This window comes from Columba livia, chromosome W (genome assembly GCF_036013475.1).
Source record: "Columba livia isolate bColLiv1 breed racing homer chromosome W, bColLiv1.pat.W.v2, whole genome shotgun sequence".
Classification (NCBI taxonomy): domain Eukaryota; kingdom Metazoa; phylum Chordata; class Aves; order Columbiformes; family Columbidae; genus Columba; species Columba livia.
The window spans coordinates 15,144,688-15,165,135 of NC_088641.1; the positions used below are offsets into that span (position 1 = coordinate 15,144,688).

The window sequence follows — 20,448 nt, forward strand, 5'->3', positions numbered from 1 at the left end:
GTTGCAAGACTGTAATTTCTAATGTTTTGCAATTCCCTGGGTCAGAACTACCATAAAGTGATGGGAGAGACTGTCAACAATCTCTAGGCCACCAGCTGACTTGGAGGTATTTATCCGGATTGGCAATGCTCCACGCTGTGGCTATTGTCTCACAACCCCAATACGCACAATAATATTGGTTAGGATAGTTGCAATATCCCTTTCCTGGATTGGAGCTAGGGCACCAATAAGTTGATACTGCACTTCCCCTTTTATGTGGAGGTTTGCAGTGACCAAAATTCCAGTCTTCCCCAGAACCTAAATGTCCTAATAAATCACAAATGGTTACGTTAAATGACGGTGCACCTACGGTTACATTTTCTTCAATCACATGACTTTCCTCTGCTTGAATTAAAGTCCACTTACACGGTCTATGCGCTGTTTCTCCATAGCTCAGCAATAATAGCAACATCAACATAGTGTACCAGATTGGGCTGCATTGACTCTGGCTCATTCCTCCTTGCTTTTTAGTTAGTGCCTGGGTGTGCCGCTTAACATTGGGGTAGCTTGGCCAATATTTTGGCGTAGTTCCACTCAGGCTCTTGTTTCCACCGTTTCTTATTCCTGTGCCTCGCCCGTCGACTCGGTTGCTTCAAGCCACGGGGTAAACCATCTTCTCGGCAGCAAGAATATTCTTCAGGAAACCCTGAATGCTTTTGCTCTCCATGCCTTTGTTTATACGCTTCCCAATTATAGTCTTTGACTATAGGAGAGTGGCATGGTATTTTCTTTATGGTAGTTCTACAGCACACCCTTGTTATTTGTATTTTAGAGGGGTTGGTTCATTAGGGTGAGAGCAAAACTGCCCAGGCTATATTTCGTGGGTGTATATACACCACCAGTCAGGACTGTCGGGTTGGATCTCTTTTTCGTGCGACTTTTGATTTCAATGCCAAATCTGTAATTTCTAATTCTATATTATAACATTGATTGCATATTCCTCTAGGGGAATACCGTCTATACAATGCAACCACCAATTGTTTCAGCACACTATGCACCTAAAGCATATAAAAAGGATAACAATTACAACTTATATTAATACATCTAACTCTATGATTTTTACAAATGGGATATTCATAAACAACTTTATCATTTTTCTGTACTTGCACGATATGATTCAACGAGCCCAAGTCCATTTATTGTTTCCGTAGTTTAACTTTCAGAGGGTCGTCTGTGGGCTCTGCAGTCCAGGCGTTAGTCTTGACTGGACCTTTAACTCGGCTGGCGTGTGTCCACCCCTTTTCAGCAGTTCGGATGGCTGTTTCTGTAGTGAGTAAAACAACATAAGGTCCCTCCCATCGAGGGGTTAATGATGTTTCTTTCCATGTTTTTATGAGTATCTTATCTCCAGGTTCTAGGGTATGTATTTTTATGTCCAGAGGTGGACGCTGTACCACCAACCCTTTTTCCCAAAGGTATTTCCTTCGCTTCAACAACTTCACTAAGTAATTTTTCATCTGAAAATCACTCACTTTTGGGTGATTTTGTGGTGTTTCTAAATCGAATGGCATTCCATATAACATTTCAAAGGGTGATATTCCGAGGTCTGTTCTTGGCTGGGTCCTTATGTTTAACAGTGTTAGCGGCAAACATTTTACCCATGACATCTTAGTCTCTATCATTAATTTAGTAAGCTGCTTTTTTATCTCTCCATTCATTCGTTCGACCCTTCCCGAGCTTTGTGGATGCCATGGAGTATAATACTGCCAGTCAGTACCTAGTGCCTGAAAGATTTCTGTAATAATTCTTGATGCAAAATGTGGGCCCCGGTCGGAATCGATAGCTTCAGTTATTCCATATCAGGGAATTATTTCTTCTAACAATATTTTTGCTACCGTACGAGCAGTGGCCCTAGTTGTTGGAAATGCCTCCACAAAGTGCTTGAGATGGTCTACAAGCACCAATAAATAGCGGTATCGCCTGACCTTGGGTAACTCTGTAAAATCAATCTGTATTCTTGAGAATGGCCGGTATGTGAGTTCCCTTCCGCCGGGAACTCGTTTCCTTATTTGTTGTTTATTTACTTTCTGGCATGTAAGGCACCCTTCAACAAAACGTTTTGCTATGTTATATACTCCTATACAAGCATATTTTGTGGCAAATTGATCTACTAATGCTTGCGTTCCCCAATGCATAATATCATGTAACCTGTTCGTTATACCGACTGCAGTTACTTTTGGAACTACTTCTCTCCCATCTTCTAATCTCCATTGTTCACCTAGCTGCTTTGCCCCTAGTTTGGTTAGCTTTTCTTTTTCTACAGTACTGAAGACATATATATTTGAGCGTGAACGACTAGGACACTGTCTATCTTTTAGCCCAAGACAAGTACAGGGAATAGCGTCTACGTTAAACTCTTTCCAGCACTCATAGCAAGGGAAATCGTTTTCCCTTTCTGTTCCTTGTCCGCAATTAGGGCAGTTTTCTCTTAATCTCTTTGGATCTGGCAGCTCACAAGTCAATCCTTTAAGATTTAATAAGGCTGCCCTTTTTGCTTCTTCGTCTGCAAGGTTATTTCCCCTAATAATGGGATTCAGGCCTTTCTGGTGTCCCTTTATATGAACCACTGCTATTGCTCTAGGTTTTCTTATTTCTTGCAAGATTTGTGCGATCAATTCCTGATGTATTAAGTTTTTCCCTTGGGAATTTATCAACCCTCGTTCTTCCCAAATTTTACCAAATGTATGTACTACTCCAAATGCATACTTCGAATCCGTATATATGGTTCCACTACCCGTGCCGATCCATTGTAAGGCTCTTAAAACAGCATACATCTCACAGGCTTGTGCTGACCACCCAGGATTTAATGGCCCTGATTCTAAGACCTTATTAGTTTTTCCGTTTATTATTGCATATCCTGATTTACATTTCCCTTCAATGACTCGAGCCATCTACAAACAATTTTTCTCCTTCTGACAATTCCTCTTCTTCTAAGTCAGGTCATATTTTTGTTTGCTCTTCAACTGTTTGCAAACGATCATGTGTTAATTGTTTGCTAAATTTCCCATATAAGAACTGTGCAAGGTTCTGCAAGGAAGTAATTTCTAGGGTTAATTTAGGGGATTCAATTAAAATACTTTCATATTTTAACAACCTAGAATCTGTTATCCATTTATCAGATTTTTGTTGCAAAACCCCTCGTATATTATGTGGTGTCAAAACATGCAATTCTCCTCCAAATGTTATTTTCTGTGCTTCTTCTACTAGTAATGCAGCTGATACTATTGCTTGTAGGCATGTTGGCCAACCCCTGCTAACGGGGTCTAGCAATTTAGATAAATAAACTACCAGTTTTTGTATGTCCAGCCCATTCTTGTGCCAAGACCCCATATGCAGTCCCTGCATCTATATTAGTGAACAAATAAAATGGTTTCCGTATCATCTGGCAAGCTCAACACAGGGGCACTTATCAGCTCTTTCTTTATGCAATCAAATTGTTCCTCATCTTGTTCTGTCCATTGTACCAGTTTTTCCTGTGTTAACTTTTCATACAAAAATTTTACCTTCTTTGTATAATTTTCGATCCATTGTCTACAGTATCCAGTTAGTCCTAATATTTGTCCTATCTGTCGTTTAGACTTTGGGGCTGGCAATGACAAGATCCCATTTACTCTTTCTGGGTCCAAATGTTTGGTCCCCCTGCTTAAATAGTGTCCTAGATATTTGACTTCTTGCTCAACAAACTGGAGTTTGGTCTTTGACACTTTGAGCCCCTGTAGACTAAGGAAATTTAATAATTTAATACTTTCTTGTCTAACCACTTCTTCGTCTTGCCCTGCTAACAAGAGATCATCTACATATTGCACTAGTACCACTTCTGGACTGCGCTCATATCCCTGCAGAATTTGTTCTAAAGCTTGCCCGAACGAGTTAGGTGACTCCGTAAACCCCTGGGGAAGCACAGTCCATCGCAAAGGCAAAATAGTCTCGGCTCTCTTCATCAAGCGGGCAAGCCCAAAAGGCATCCTTTAAATCTATAACACTATACCATTGATCATACGGACCTAATTGACTCAGGAGGGTATACGGGTTGGCCACTACAGGGAATCGACTCACGGTTCTTTTATTCACCTCCCTCAGGTCATGTACTAGTCTCCATTTTAAAGGGGGACATGCAGGGCTCGAGTAGGCCTTTATCTAGTAATCTTTCTATTTCTGGTTTTAATCCCCTTCGGCCCTCTTCGGATACTGGATATTGTTTTACACGAATGGGTATTTCTGGACTAGAAATTTTAACTTTAAAGGGTGTTATGTCCAGCTTCCCTACTGAGTCTTCTGTATACCATACTTCAGGATTAATTTTATTTTCATCTTCCACCCTGAGAGGACATAATCTTATCCGAATTTCTTTCCCCGTTACTTCTAAATTAACACCCAATTCAATCATTAAATCCCGTCCCAAGAGATTATATTCAGCTTCAGGAACTAAAAGTAAATTTCCCGCTCCTATTTTGAAATCGGTTTCAATAACTACTCCTTTTATAACAGGGAGCCAAAATGGCTCTCCCTTTGCCCCAATTACTTGCATAGTGTTGGAAGATATCTCACATCCCTTGGGTAAAGTTTGCATGGTAGATCGTTCTGCTCCAGAATCTACAAGAAATTCAATTTCTTGCTGCTGAGGACCCACTTTTAGTTTTATCAAGGGCTCCGTTCCTTTTTGGGTCCCCAGCAAAAAGAGCCCCTGACACCCCTATTCCGCTTTAAACATTTTCTCATCCGCCATTTTCTTCCTACAGTTCCACAGTAAAAGCATTCTCTCTGCTCACCCCGTTCCATTGCAGTCTTTTCATTAAGGGGTCTTGCCTTAGGAATAGGGCCCCTTATACTGTGCCCTTCGGTCTCTGGATTTCCATTGCTGCTGGGCTGTACCTTCTCTGACTGCTGCAACCATCATTCGTACAGTCCTCCGCTCTTTCTCATCCTCTCTCCTAACATACACTTTCTGAGCTTCCCTCAATAGTTCATCTAACCCACGATTTTGCCAATCTCCTAATTTTTCTACCTTTTTCCTAATATCTATCCAAGATCTAGCTACAAATTGTGTTTTTAACAGCGCCTCTCCCACAGGGGTACTAGGGTCTAACCCCGAATACAATTGTAAGTTTTTCCTGAGCCGTTCCAACCACTCTGTAGGTGTTTCATCTTTCTTTTGGTGTTCACTAAATACCTTGCCAATGTTCTGACCCCTTGGAACAGACTCTCTAATGCCTTGGACTAATATAGTCCGTAGGTCTTGCATATGACCCCCATGTAATGGATCCTGATTGTTCCAGTCAGGTCTTTGCAGCGGCCATTTTGTGACGGCTGCAGGACCTTGCTGATGCTGTTCATCCCAAATCCGCATACCGGCCCTACGGATCATTCCCCTCTCTTCTGCAGTGAACAATATTCCTATTATCGATTGCAACTCGTCCCACGTGTATATGTTGGGCCCTAAAAATTGGTCAACACGCTCCGCTACTCCCAACGGGTCTTCTAGCAAACTCCCCATTTCCTTTTTAAAATCTCTAACATCCCTGGAATTAAGAGGTACCGCCACATAACCCATTCCCACCTGAGGTCCTCCCATTGCGATCTGTCACAGCGGATGTAGTTGCCCCAGTGTTTGCTGTTGCTGTTGTCTAGTCTTGCTAAGCGTGACAGGCCCCGTGGACTGGTTATCATCCGAACCCTCTGGGTTCGGTGCCGAAGGGGGTGTACTAGGGACTGGGCTAGGAACTGGTACCGGGGGTGGCGGTGGTGGTACATAAGGTGGGGGTGTCATTGGGATCTCTTCCTCATGCTGCTTATTTCTCTGGCGGCCATGTTTATCACCCCCCTTTTCTTTTAATGGGTGTAGATTAACCCTAGTCTCTGATCTTATCCATAATAATGCATATTCACTTTCTTCTGAACTAAAAGGCTCCTTTGAATTAACATAAATGTTTAAAGCCTGACAGATCCAGTCCTCAAATGATCCGAAAACTGGCCAATATAGGTGGTCTCTACGGATCTCTTTACCACCCCAAACTTCCATACAATAATTCATCATTTTCGTTTTGCTTTTACCCCGCCTAGAGGGATAATCATCCCAATACTTAATCATTAATCCTAACGGACTATCTGGGGGAATTGGGGGAAGCCTTTCCTGCGGTTGCCCTCCCATGGGAACAGAATGCCTACTTTTCTTCTGTCCCATCTTCTGAGATACCCTCCGCTGTATCTCAGGAATCCCAACCCAGTGGATAACCGGCCTATACTCACGCGTCCTGCGTCTTCACTCGGGTCTTCGTGCACAAAGTTTAAGGGGCTGCCGGCATTTACTTTGCTTATTGCAATTTAGAATGTTCGTTGGTGAAGGATCCGGTGACAAGAGTCCCACAAGGGCCGCTTAAAAAAAGAAGCGGGGCGCCTCCCTTAGAGGGGTTGCCACCGAATATCCTTCATCCGAGTCACGGCACCAAATTGTAATAAATTTTGACTCGAAATTAACTTGAATAACAGAAATTTATTCCCGATGGATTTCAACGCAGTAAGCAAAAACAGCGCTGGGCGGCCAGGAGATTACGCTCCTCCAGTGGCGCGCGCGGGAAAAACTTCTTCCGAACTTTTTATAGGGCCGACAGTCCCGGGTTGGTTGCTCAGAGTGCCACGTCACTCGTTCTTTCTGCGAATGTGTCCTCTGTTGCCAGGCAGTTAATCTCCTATCTTCTCACCTACCCCTGCCCCCCCCCACCTTTAGAGGATCGAACATTTAAGGCAATTGCATAACAAAGGGCAGGGGCTTCCCGTGTTGCACAAGAACCCCTGAGCGTTTCCTTTTAAGAAGCTTTAATGAACAAACATCTCTAACTCTTAGAATTGTTTATTACAATGATCATATTTGAATTCAAGGAATACTAGCGTTCTTCATATGAAAAGATACGCAGTCCAACCAGCTTTACTAACTAGGCAGAGCTTAAAAATCACAGAATAATTTAAGCTGAAACAAAGATTTGGAAGTCATCTGTTCTAACCCTGTGCTCAAAGCACAGCTAATTTCAAAGTTATATTAGGTTTTTCAGGGCTTTGTGTCCAATTAGGTTCCAATCATCTCCAAGAATGGAGACTGCAAGACTGTTCTAGACAATCTGTTTCAGTGTCTGAGCACCCCCACTGTCAAGAAATTTTTCCTTAGTTTATAAATGATTGAGTTTCAAAAGCAAATGAGTTCTAGACCAACATTTACTTAAAGCAAACCCAGTTTGTGAACATTCAGTTCAAGGTAACTTCATATTACAATTCTTACAGTGTTTTAACTTACTATCAAAATTAAACACCATTCTTTAAGTAGTTACAGGCAAAGGACTTCCAATCTTATTCTGCTGTATTGCTCTAATAATACCTCTTCTGCCAGAGATTTTAATTGAAAAAGAATGTATTTAATTCATACCACACCTATTTCTTTAGCTGATCACAATAGTAACAGTGCTTTCCCATCGAGCTTGCTTGGTTTTGTTTTCTAGGAATAACCCACATTCTTCATACTCATATTCTAGCTCAGATTTCTATTTCACTGTGTTTTCACAGCCAGTTTACAGTCTACATGTTGCACTCAATTGTTCTGCTCCAGGTTCTGTAGATGTATGTTTCACTCAACTACAGAAAGTAATTTCCAGCACCTTACCTAATGTTTTTTTGTCTTTCCCTATCTGCCTTGAACTGCTACATGCATATCCCTATTTTCCCCTGCTCTTTGCTTCTTCCTCCCAAATAAGCTTGCTTCTATTCAAGTTTTACACCCCAGTGTATACCTAGCTTGCACTCATCTTACACATCTTACCTAAGGAACCTCAAAAGAATTCTTTACACTATTCTACTGACATTAGTGATGGAAAATATTAATCTTTCTGATGCATTAGTATCAAAAAAGTGCCACATATGAAATACCACTATGATATTAAACCTCCTAGATAAGACTGACTGCAGTGAGCTTTCTCCACACTAATCTCCAATTCCATGTCAATCTGATATTCTGGGGAGTGAAGGGCCACACTAACAATCTTGCAGAATTCATCCCAGAGCAAAGGCCACAGCAAAAATTAGCCTTGTCCACATTGCTGTCTGATGTATGAAACTCCTTTCACCTGCAGACAGGTGCATATTTTGCTTTAATACTTTGCAAGCTGGACATAAGAGTAACACTGCAGACTGCAGTTACTTTGATGGTATCAATGTTTAATATTACTGTGTACACTCAGAACTGTGATTCTGAAACAGCATAACACGTAAAAAAAAAAAAAAAAAAATAATCTATTTTCCATTTGCAACTTTTAAGTCCTCATTCCAAAACACTAAGGCATCAATTTTGCCCAATTCTACACCATGAATTAAGCTATAGTATAACTTATAAAATCAACTAAACTATAGTATAGCTTAACAAAAAGTATTACAGATAGATAATTAGCCTGGAAAAGTCCCACCTGAACACTTACATTTGGCTAAGTGGTATTAAAGCACCAGCAACAAAAACTCCATGCCCTGAGAACAAGATCTCAAAATGGTGTTAGCCATCATTACTCTACATTAATTATTAAAATAACTAGATTAATTATTTCATATTTCTCTTAGTATTTTTTATTCCCCTTTTCAAAAAACTAAATATTCAAGAAGCAATTAAAAATATTTTCTGAACTGCACAAAGATCTTCAACAGGGAAACCATAGAAGTGTTGTTTATACAGAAAAATAAATAGGGCTTCCAAAGTGAAAAAAGATGGCACCACACCTAAAATGATTTTAAGTCAGAAGCTGGCTAGGAGGCAGAAAGCGCAGATCAATAGCAATTAACAAATTATTGGTATCCACTTACCAAAACATTGTTCTCCAGTTCCAAAACACACAGGTGTTTCTAATTTAAGTAGATATTTAATCTAAGTTCACAGAAGAGCAACATTTTTCCAACAAAAAAAAAGAGCTTAGATGAGAACTTGTACTATAATTAGATCTAAAATAGAGAATCTCACTTGTTAGTTACTTTTTTCTATTAGGTTGGTGCAAAAATAATTGCAGTTTTGGACCGTGAATTTGAAACCATAAGTAGGCTCAAACACATCTTTATTAATCAAAGTAGGAACCATTACAGTCAACACAGTTTTGCCAATGAGAAATAGGTTTGTTTATTCCTATAGTGTAAAAATCTGTGCTTCAGGATTCAATGAACTCTTGGAAAGCATTTTCTGCATCCTGCTGGTTGTGGAAGTGTTTTCCCTCCAAAAAGTTGTTGAGATGCTCGAATACATGGTAACCAGTTGGTGAGAGGTCAAGTGAATGTGGCAGATGAAGCAAAACTTCATAGCCCAATTTGTTCAACTTTTGAAGCACTGGTTGTGTGACGTGCAGTTGGGCATTGTCATGGTGAAGAACAGGGCCCTTTCTGTCGACCGATGCCAGCTGCAGGCATTGCCATTTTTGGTGCATCTCATCGATTTGCTGAGCATACTTCTCAGATGGAATGGTTTTGCCAGGATTCAGAGAGCTGGAGTGGATCAAAGCAGCAGCAGAGACCATGGCCTTTTTTTGGTGCAAGTTTGGCTTTGGGAAGTGCTTTGGAGGTTCTTCTCGGTCCAACCACTGAGCTGGTCATCACCAGTTGTCATATAAAATCCACTTTTCATCCTACGTCACAATCTGATTGAGAAACTGCTCATTGTTGTTGTGTAGAATAAGAGGAGATGACACTTCAAAAGAACAATTTTATTTATTTATTTATTTATTTTAATTTTCGGTCAGCTCCTGAAGCACCCACTTATCAAACTTTTTCATCTTTCCAGTTTGCTACAAACACCAGATGACCATAAAAATGGTCGACATGGTAGATGCTGAGTTCTTCGACAACTTGACAACTTCTCGTGTAGTTATAAGAGGATCAGCTTCAACGATTGCTCTTAATTGGTCATTGTCAAATTCCAATAACTGGCCACTATGCTCCTCTCATCTTCAAGGCTCTCGTCTCCTCTGCAAAACTTCTTGAACCACCACTGCACTGTATGTTTGTTCATTAGCAGTTGTTGGGCCAAATGCCTTGTTGACGTTGTGCATTGTCTCCGCTGCTTTACGACCCATTTTGAACTCAAATAAGAAAAATCGCTTGAATTTGCTTTTTGTCTAACATAATTTCCATAGTCTAAAGTAAATATAAATAGCAAGTAAGGAGTCAGTAGCAAAAAAAACATAAGGTGAGAAAAACACATTAAAATTATGTATGACATAACCACATTTCCTTAAGAATGTATTCCAATATCAAAAAGTAAATTTCAACAAAGCAAAAAAACGCAATTACTTTTGCACCAACCTAATAGCAAGGTCTGGATTTCTTGTGATTTTTCAGCCTAAGAATGACAGATAATTAAGAGCATTTAAATTTAAGAAACAAATACTAAATTTTCTTCTGGAGAACACTTTGCTCTTGTCCTTTTTCATTTCCAGCTATTGTCCTTTTCTAGTAAAAATGCGTTAAGATTTGGTTTTGGTGTGGTGTTTTTTGGTTTTGTTTTTTTTGTTGTTGTTGTTGTTGTTGTTTGGTTGGTTGGTTGGTTGGTTTTTTGATTGTTTGTTTGTTTTGTGATTTGTTTGTTTGTTTGTTTTTGTGGGTTTTTTTAAATAAATTGAAGGTAGAAAGCTTTATTTATTACACATTAACAATATCAAGAAAATGCAACACTGATATAATGCTATTGATTTTGCCAGGTAGTAACTTTACGTGACTTAAGACTACAAGATATTTCTTTTCCACATTAGGATATTTGTGGAGCAAATAATGGATTAAGAAACTAAATAAGGTATCCATAGCAATTACTGTCAGAGGAATACACTTTCAGAAAATCACAGTATATTTCCATATAGGACATATAGCACCTAAAAGGTATATATAGCAGAAAATACATAAAAGATTCACTATCACAGTATCACAGTATGTTTGGGATTGGAAGTGACCTCAAAAGATCATCTAGTCCAATCCCCCTGCTGGAGCAGGAACGCCTAAGTGAGGTCGCACAGGAACATGTCCAGGCGGGTTTTGAATGTCTCCAGAGAAGGAGACTCCACAACCTCCCTGGGCAGTCTGGTCCAGTGCTCTGTCACCCTCACTGAGAAGAAGTTTCTTCTCAAATTTAAGTGGAACCTCTTGTGTTCCAGCTTGATCCCATTACCCCTTGTCCTATCATTGTTGGCCACCGAGAAGAGCCTGGCTCCATCCTCATGGCACTCACCCTTTATATATTTATAAACATTAATAAGGTCCCCCCCCTTAGTCTCCTCTTCTCCAAACTATAGAGACCCAGCTCCCTCAGCCTTTCTTCATAAGGGAGGTGCTCCACTCCCTTAATCATCTTGGTTGCCCTACGCTGGACCCTCTCCAGCAGTTACCTGTCCTTCTTGAACTGAGGGCCCAGAACTGGACACTATAAGCCTTGCTTTTCATCACACTGATTGCATAGGTTTGACTGAAAGCGAGTTAATTTTCTTCATGCAGTTTGTTAGAGAATAGACTGCCTTTGCTTATTGAATTATTGGTTATACTGCTTTATGTAGAACTTGGTTAGAAACTGCTAATATAGATTTCACTTAGCATAAGTAAGTTTGCTTAGCTTCTGCAAGCTGTGAACCTTTGAAACTTTCTGCTTCTTAAAGTGAAAAAAAGGCCTGAGAATCTTCAAGCTACAAGGGGAGCTGTGTCCCTGGAGATAAGTAAAAGAACAGAACTGCACCTAACAGAAGACAAAACAGAACAATGTTTTGACTATTGTCAAGAACTTATTTTCTTCAGCCACAGGTGCAGAATAGCAACTGAAGGTCAGAATTTTAACTGACAGCCTGCCTGACAAAAATGAAGAGATCCAATGAAGAACAGGGAAACCCCAGACTAATTTTGCAATTGGCCTGGAGTGACACACAGGGAGTGAGGGCTTAGATTGCAGGGGGTATAATTGCTTAAGTTCTCTTTTCTGCTGAAGGTCCCTCTTCAGGAGGCACCTAGCTCGTAGCTGCTCTATGCTGTGCCTTGCAAATAAATTATTTTAAAAGAATTTCTGGAATCCACACCTGAGTCCCTACTACAGGAAACCTTGTGAGAAGGAACTACTCTAACAAGTTTGAAACTTTTCTGTAGCTAGCACGGCTGTTGTTTCAATTTAGTTTGAGAACAAAAAGATAACACCTTGAGACACTTTCCAGTGCTTTTGAGTTGGAACAAAGAGAATGTAAGAACTTACTGTTAGTCTTCATTGTTGTCTGGAAACCATGATGTTTCTGAGCTCTCTGCCTGCTGGTGTGAGGCAGCTAAGAAGGGAGCATAGATGGGGCAGACCTTGACTGATACCCAGACTGATCAAGGATAATATTCCATGCCATGCTTCATATTTCAGCAGATTCAGGTTTTCCAGCTAGGATAAACCATTCCAGTTCTGCTCCATTTCAGTTGAGTTCCATTTGGGAGTTTCCTTTGGTTCGGCTTTTTGCCATTCTACCATTTTGCAGTGGGCCTCCAAGCCTTTCTGCCTTTTTCTCTCTTTCCCCAGGAAAACAAATCAGAATAGAAAAAAATACAATTCTGCAGTTTTTCTTTCATGGATATGAAGGCTGAAACAAGTATGACTTAAAACTGAAATCTTCAGTTCCTAACCTAGGAAGAGGCACTACTGAACAAATAACTGGTCAGATGAAATTTCAGGTGTGTTAATGGAACCTGGGTAGATTAAAAGAAAAACTTTTTTTTAAAAAAAAGCTTCTTTCTCCTAAACACACTTGACAATAAACAGCATAAAAAGCTGAAGTGAAATATCACACTACAGTAAGTTGTATTTTAGAAGAGACTTATAGACTTCTGTTTTTCTAGAGCCTGTAACTCACTATAGACATAAAATTTTGAAGACTGAATCTATCATTTTAGAACTCTAATGAAAATTATTATTTTCTATTATTACAACTTTGTGAACAGAACACTGTAATGCAATTCACTAGACCTGAAGGCATGCACATGTGCAATCCTCTCCTGAATTCAGTTAAATTTTAGCAGTTCCTGGTAACATATTTTATGGTTTAACTACACACGGCCTAAAAAAGACAGTTCCTGTACTAATTTTGAGTTTTCCTTCTTCTTCCTTGTTTCTAAAGACATCCTTGCATCACTCCATTAAAAACAAAAAATACCAATTGCGAATGGATAGCTAAACAATATACTATCAAGAACTTACCTCAAAGATTGATATCATGTTTTCAATACACCCTTACTGCTTTGTTCATCTTCACATTTAGTCTCGCTAATTGATTGAAATCCAGTCAAATTCTGCAATGTCCTCCTCACCTAACATCACAACATAACTGCAAGTGTCTGTAACTGATGCAAATACATGCTCTGTGTCTACCTCTCTTTACTCAGTTGCACACAATGGATAGCTCAATGCTTCCTTTGTTATCAAAACATTGATTTTATTCAAGTCTAGTTAACAACCATGTTTACAATGATAACATAAAACAAAAAGAACTGAGCTTGAGATGTTACATCTGCCTGAAAAAGCATCAGCTACTAACATTTTCCCTGACAAAAATCACAGAACCAAAGAATGGTTGAGGTTGAAAGGGACCTCTGGACATCATCTGGGGCTCCAATCCCACTCAAGCACGGCCACCTATAGCCAGTTGCCCAGGACCATGTCCAGACAGCTTTTGAATATCTCCAAGGAGGGAGACTCCACAAGTTCCCTGGGCAACCTGTGCCAGTGCTCAGTCACAAATGTTTCCTGATGTTCAGAAGGAACCTCCTGTGTTTTGGTTTGTGCCCATTGTCTCCGGTCCTGTCACTGGTCACCACTGAAAAGAGCATGGCTCTGTCCTCTTTGCACCCTTCCTTCAAGTATTTATATACATTAATAAGATCCACCCTGAGCCTTCTCATCTCTAGGCTAAAGAGTCTCAGCTCTTTCAGCCTTTCCTCATAGGAGAGAGGCTCCAGTCCCTTCATCATCTTTGTGGCCCCTTATTGGACTCTCTCCAGTATGTCCATGTCTTTCTGGGGAGCCCAGAACTGGACACAGGACTCCAGGTGTGGCCTCACCAGTGATGGGTTAAAGAGGAAGGATTAGCTCCCTTGACCTGCGGGCAATACTTTGTCTAATGCAGCCCAGGATGTCATCTGCTGCCTTTGCTGCAAGGGCACATTGTTGATGCAAGTTCAACTTGGTGTTCACCAGGACCCCCCAGGTCCTTTTCTGCCAAGCTGCTTTCCAGTTTTGTGGCCCCCAGCATATACTGGTGCATGGGGCTGTTCCTCCCCAGGTGCAGGACTTTGCACTTCCCCCTGTTAAATTTAATGAGGTTTCTGTCAGCTCATTTCTCCAGCCCATTAAGATCTTTCTCTGGATGGCAGTGCAACCCTCTGGCACATCAGCCACTGCTCCCAGTTTTGCATCATCAGCAAACTTGCTGATGGTACACTGCCCCATCATCCAGATGATTAATGAAGATGCTAAACAGAAAAAATGCTAATACTGGCAAGTTCTCTATAAAAGGAAAGAAACTTCACTAGTATGGAAAATTGTATTAAATCCTTTAAATAGTCTATGTTTTCTGCATTAAGCTACTACTTTGCTTTTCTAGGTACCAATAATGTAACTACACTTTAACCTACCATTGTCGCATTCAAGCAGCAGACAAAATTTTACACATAATTTAACACCCCAGAGTTAAGCCTACAACCATCAATCCATTTTGAGGTTACAACTACAAAGGACATAACTATACCTTTAACAGAAAAGCTTCCCCAAGTGCTCAGTTAACTAAAGACATCAGCCTGTAGCATATTTAAACTAGTTGGCAGACTTCCCTCCTGAAAATGACAAAGACTCCTCTGATTAGTGAGGCACCTTTCCTCCCCAGTTACCACTACTTCCTCTGTCTCCCCATCATTATTCAACTGCAATACTGGCATATGGCCCCTGTTAACAAACCCAGAGCCCCTTGCTGCCTTTCTAATGTTGACATATCTCCTTTGAGAGTGGGACCTCACTGATTTGAAAATAAGTCTATCAAAATATTTTTTAAAACAGCAGTAACTTACTGAAGGCTTCTTGTGTACATTAAACATGCTGTTCTAGCTTATTTAAGATGGCACTTAAGACTAACATAGATTGAACTAAGGGGAATCAACACCATGCATCTCAATCATATTCAGTGAAGTCCCTTTTGCTAAAAATGCATATCCTTTAAGATGCAATGCAACTCAAGATAGCATGGGCATAAAATTCACAGAAGGAAAGCATATGGAGTTTTTTTACACTATGATATATGTACATCCATTCTACAATAAAATTTTAATGACTTTCATTCCCCATGCATTTTAGAATGGGGTGCATATAACACAATACGGTAAGATGAATAAATGTCTTCCTTAAGTTTAAGTCTAGTGGCAAATTTTCACTTCAGAAACCTTAAGTCCCACTTGGTATTGTCCCTGTCTTCCTGTTGTCCACCAGTACAAGTCTGAATTATGTTTAGTGATACTTTAAGCTTGGGCTAGAAGGCCTGTGTGGATTACAGCCCTAACACGTCTGAAAGACTAAATACTTTTGAAACTGGTATCTAGTTAAAGAATTGGTAACTGGGACAGACACTGAAGACAAAAGTTAATTAGAAGTACTAGCAAATGTGAAACAACACTCCACCCCCAAACAATTCTCAGTAGCCAACTTATCCATCCACAGCATTTCACCTTCCTTTACTCTTCTGCACCAGTCTCTAATATCCTGTAATATCACACAATGCACTTGAATGCCAAACTAGCTATAACTGCAAGAGTTCACTTCTGTATACCTGCCTAGAAGACTCTTAAACTCACAGGTACTGTGATTGGCTCTGACCCTTGCTGACAATTGCCTTTATCTGTGAAGGCTTACCACACTTAGTAATATTCACACTACTTGATAGCAATTCAAAGATAATAAGTCACTCCTAACTACCCAAGAATCTCCCATCTCATTAGAGCAAGGACACAGTATGAACATCACTACGATGAAACTCAGACACTCAAAGATTCTTTACCTTCTTAACAGAAACCAAAATCTTAACACAAGGTTAATTAAATGAGGCTACCACATTTGCATACTTCTCTGTCCAAACATTTATCAACATCTCTACTGCTCCACCAGCATCCCCACATTTCAGGCAGCCAACTTTAAAATAAAAGCATAACTCTGCCTCTTCTCCAGCCCTGAACCAAGAACTCTAACACATGAAAGACAAGCCAATATTAGCTTGCTCATTTCAAATTTAACAAACACACAGTGGTTCAGGTGGCCTACAGAGCACACACATAAAAAGGAAAGAGGACTAGTATCACCAAATTCCACATTTATTTCAGGCTCCTAAACAGATGGATTAATACAGTTACTTAAATAAGTAACAGATGAGTTTTCCATTGCTTGCAGGTTTATAACCTTAGGCCCCAATACAACCACTACCACAAAATACAAAGGTACTGCAGTATTCAGAGACATTTCCTGTATTAGTATTTTCATAAATCTAATGCTTCTCTCATTAAGTCATGATGTTATTACTGGGCAGTGCACACAAAAAAATTCTGAATGAGTAGGGCAGCAGGAAATTTTATGCAGTGACAACACTAAAAGGAAAAAGAATGCTTCTAATCCATTATTTACAGGTTTAAAGGCCACTTAACTCTTTTGCTGCCTTTTGATTAACTATGAAATGAGTTAAGATTTCAAATGTATTTTATGAAAACTAGTATTTATGAACTAATAAAAACAGACATCTATTCCCTTTCTCATCCAGTCAATTCAGGGAACTATACTGCTTACACTGTTACAACACTAAATACATTATTGACTCCTGCACCCACTACCCACGAATTTTCCAAATCCAGGACCTAATATCTGAGCAGCTATTAATCTGGCCTTTATAACTGCTTCAAATATCAGTATTTAATGTTAAGACTATATTCCTTGGATAAATTTTAATTTATCCTTCATATGAAAGATGAGGGAATATTTAAATGATTCACCATGGCCACACATAAAATAGAATCACAGTGATTTCTATGCCAATAATAGCTTCGTAATCTTTTCAATTGTTGATTTTAAGAAGCTATTTCCTTGAATCCAATAGATCTAATACATAGTCCCTTCACTACTGTATGGGTATTGCGCAAGAATGGCAAGGAAGCTCATTGTAAATACACTCAAGCGGCTGCAGCTATGGTGTAGAAAAAGCACATCACACTAATTGTTTTACTGACCTTGTATGCTTGACAAGTAGAACCTCTGTGTTAGATAACATAGGTCTGTGAGAAACTCTAGGACACCTTATCACTATGCCTGAGATTCCTGCTTTGCTGTGAGAAAGTGAAAGGCTGCGCCTGCTTGAAGCCTTGAAATACAGGCAAGCGCAGTAGGCCCAGTGATCTTCTACCAGGGATGAATTCTGCAGCACCTGCATCCCCACTTGTGTCACCTCTGCCCAGGAGCTTATGTGCTTCTTTGGAGATCCCCTGGTAGAGAGGTAACTAAAATAAAACTTGCTCTTTGCAATTGCATTAGTGGCCTCTGGCTCTTCTTGCGACCTGCCTGTGCCTGTGTTCACAACTACTATTAATGCAAATTAGAATATTGTCATTTTGAGAAACTGGAATTCCAACAGGGTTTATACTGGTCTACAACAAGTCTAGAATTTAATACAGAAAACCTTCACTACACACATCTTTCAAATATTTAATTAGTATAGCAGATCTTGCTCCTTTGAAATTATTTATCAGGAACTATTTAGGCTCTCTTCTTTCTGATGCAAAGTTGTATTTATTTTTTTTTTTCTTCTGCATGTCTCCAGCTAAAGGTTTAAGTTTCATACTTTGAGATATTCCAATAAAGACCTATATCCTAAAAAGAATTGCACAGTTTTTTTTGCACTTAGCTGAAGTGCTGAAATCAACAGGAGTCTATATTTTATTATTAGGGAGCACTGACTGAGATTCCTTTAAAGTTGAAGCCTAAAATTCTCCCAGTGTATCAGAATTTTTGACAGCCATTTTGTCAAGAGAAAACCCCCAAAATATGACTAATAATGTGTTCATTATGAAAGTTTCTGTTACTTGCTATAAAAACTACAGCATTGGGACTTCTAAATGGCATATATAAAAAAAACTAATGCCTTCAGTTTCAAGTGCCTGATTTGCCCCTCCTAAAACAATTTTCTATTTTAAGCAACTTTTTAAAAAAATACATGAATTAGTTCTGTGGTCAGATTTTTTTTTTATAGACTTATGAGACTCACCTATGTATTAACTATGCAGATAAACATACATTTGTATTCTCTATTATCCTAGTTTCTAATGACACAGGAATTTTGTTATTTTACAAACTGTTACTTTGAATACTGGTAACAATCTTGGAGGACTTGTTGCAATATTCTCTCTTTTAATATCTTCCCCTGTCACCACCATCTCTTTCTCAAATATACTGAACTAGAATATACATTTTGTAGTACTCAATAAACAAGCTACTAAGGACCTGCCAAATCTGCTTCATAAAGGTAAGCTCATTTTTAGACATTTTAAGCCAATCCTGTGTTTTCTGTTCAAAATATAAATTTCATTCTTATGAAAGGACTGCTTTAACACTGATTGCTGCATCTCTTCACTTTCAGATGTGATAAATATACAAACCATTTATAGGATGCAGAGTCTTTTACTGATTCACAAAAGTTTACTATTAAAGACTATTTACTTACAAAATAAAATATTCCTTTATGCTACTTAGAAACTCCTTTATCTCCCATGACGACCCAGTTTCAAATTTCACTATAACTGTCAAATAAAACAAACATACTGTGAGCACCTAATCTTAAAATAACAAGAAGACAGGCTAAAGTTAATTCTCTCAAACTATTATACTTTAAATTAAAATTAATGCACTTTACATCCATTTCCAGGAAAGAACAAATAGAAAGAATAGATTTGGAGTCATTCCAAGATCCCCATAAAACTGTACATTCCTAAAACTGTCAGGTATGCAGTTTTGATTAGCTAGTTAACAGCAGCACAGACCTGAATTCTTTTCTTAATAACCTCTCATATATTTGCTTTATTCTTCTGTTTTTCCCATTAACCAAGGACTCCGGAGTCAAGGAAGGTCTTAATTACAGATTTATGAAACTAATAATGTAGAATCAAATGTGGGCTTCAAGGTGCTACTCCAATACAAGCCAAAAATGTTAAGATGTTCCCGACTATATCAGTTTTCTGCCAAATTAAGTAAAAGGGAGATAATAGATGCTACCAATTACTTTTTAACACTCTGATACACAATTTGGATGCACGAGTACAAAGATACAAAGATTTAAGGGAGTATGTCTATCCAAGATGTACAGTTACAGGTACCTGAGCTCCACTATAACACCTGCTCCTGGTCTTAAATATCCAAGTAGGAAATCTCTTAAAAAGTTGCTTGGCCCTGAAAGTACCTTTACTAATTTCTGAGAGACATTAATTATAACATTGCTTCAGTGGAATTAGACAGTCCCCTATATTTTCCCCCATATGTATGAGACAGTCTTCCTGTATTTTATCCATCCAATCTCCCATAGGTTGGGTTGGTATTATTTTAACCTATATTAAAAAGCATTCTGTCCTCCCACACACACAGAAGTAGGGCAAAGACTTGAGGAGCAAGCCCCATCATCCCTGAAGCTGAAGGGCCCAGGGACAGTAACTCACTGATGTTGTTGACGGCAAGTGACCATTTTAATTTAAGGGCCTCAGGACCTGATGCTGCCGCTGATTCTCCTCCTCCTCCATGGTGCCCAGCTCCACCTCCCCACCCTCACACCACTGGGGATACAGGGAGACCCCAACCAGGAGAACAGGAAAACACAGCAGGGCAGACAAGCAGGAGGGTCCCAAGCACAACCCTCCCAGAAGAGCTGGGTGCAGAAAAGGCCTCCACACGGGGCGGGGGATGGGAGCAGTCCTCAGCACTTACCCCCGAGGGGGCAGGAAGATCCCAGTCAGGGACACAGGACCGGAGGCGAAGAGGGGAGAGGTGGCTCCGGCACCGGACAGAGGGAGAGGAGGGGCGGGGCAGAGCAGGGAGGGGTCGCAGCGGTTACCTATACTGGGCAGCAGCCCCACTATGGGTGAAACCAAAGTAGTTGCCGGTGGCCATTTTGGCATCTTCTCCCAGCCGGCTGGGTACTGTGGCGATGATAACCAAGAGGCAGCGGTGGTAGTCGGGGCCATAACAGAAGGCCCAGCAGGAGGTCAAAAAAGGAGAAAATGAAGGAAACAGACAGACGAGAGACAGAAAGACCGCGCGAGCACCAGGTCAGACACGCCACCTCAGGACCCCCATTCCCCATTTCTCCGCCCCGCGCCCGGGTCAGGTCA

At 40.0% G+C, this 20,448-nt stretch overlaps 1 protein-coding gene across 10 annotated transcripts in view; it reads right to left on the reverse strand.

Moving 5' to 3' along the window:
* LOC135577137 (zinc finger RNA-binding protein-like) overlaps positions 1-20,447 on the reverse strand; it is an 80,919-nt gene extending 60,472 nt beyond the window's left edge. For 3 of the 10 annotated variants that reach the window (XR_010468722.1, XM_065044907.1, XM_065044906.1), the window contains exon 1: positions 20,172-20,447. Coding sequence is in view for 8 of the 10 variants with exons in the window: in XM_065044907.1 (XP_064900979.1) it covers positions 20,172-20,227 (56 nt within the window). In the remaining 2 variants the exon portion in view is untranslated. Of the gene's footprint in view, positions 1-18,794; positions 18,871-20,044 lie in introns of all 10 variants that reach the window. The other 7 variants (XM_065044900.1, XM_065044908.1, XM_065044904.1 and 4 more) reach the window with 6 other exon arrangements.
* Between the last annotated feature and the right edge of the window lies 1 nt (position 20,448).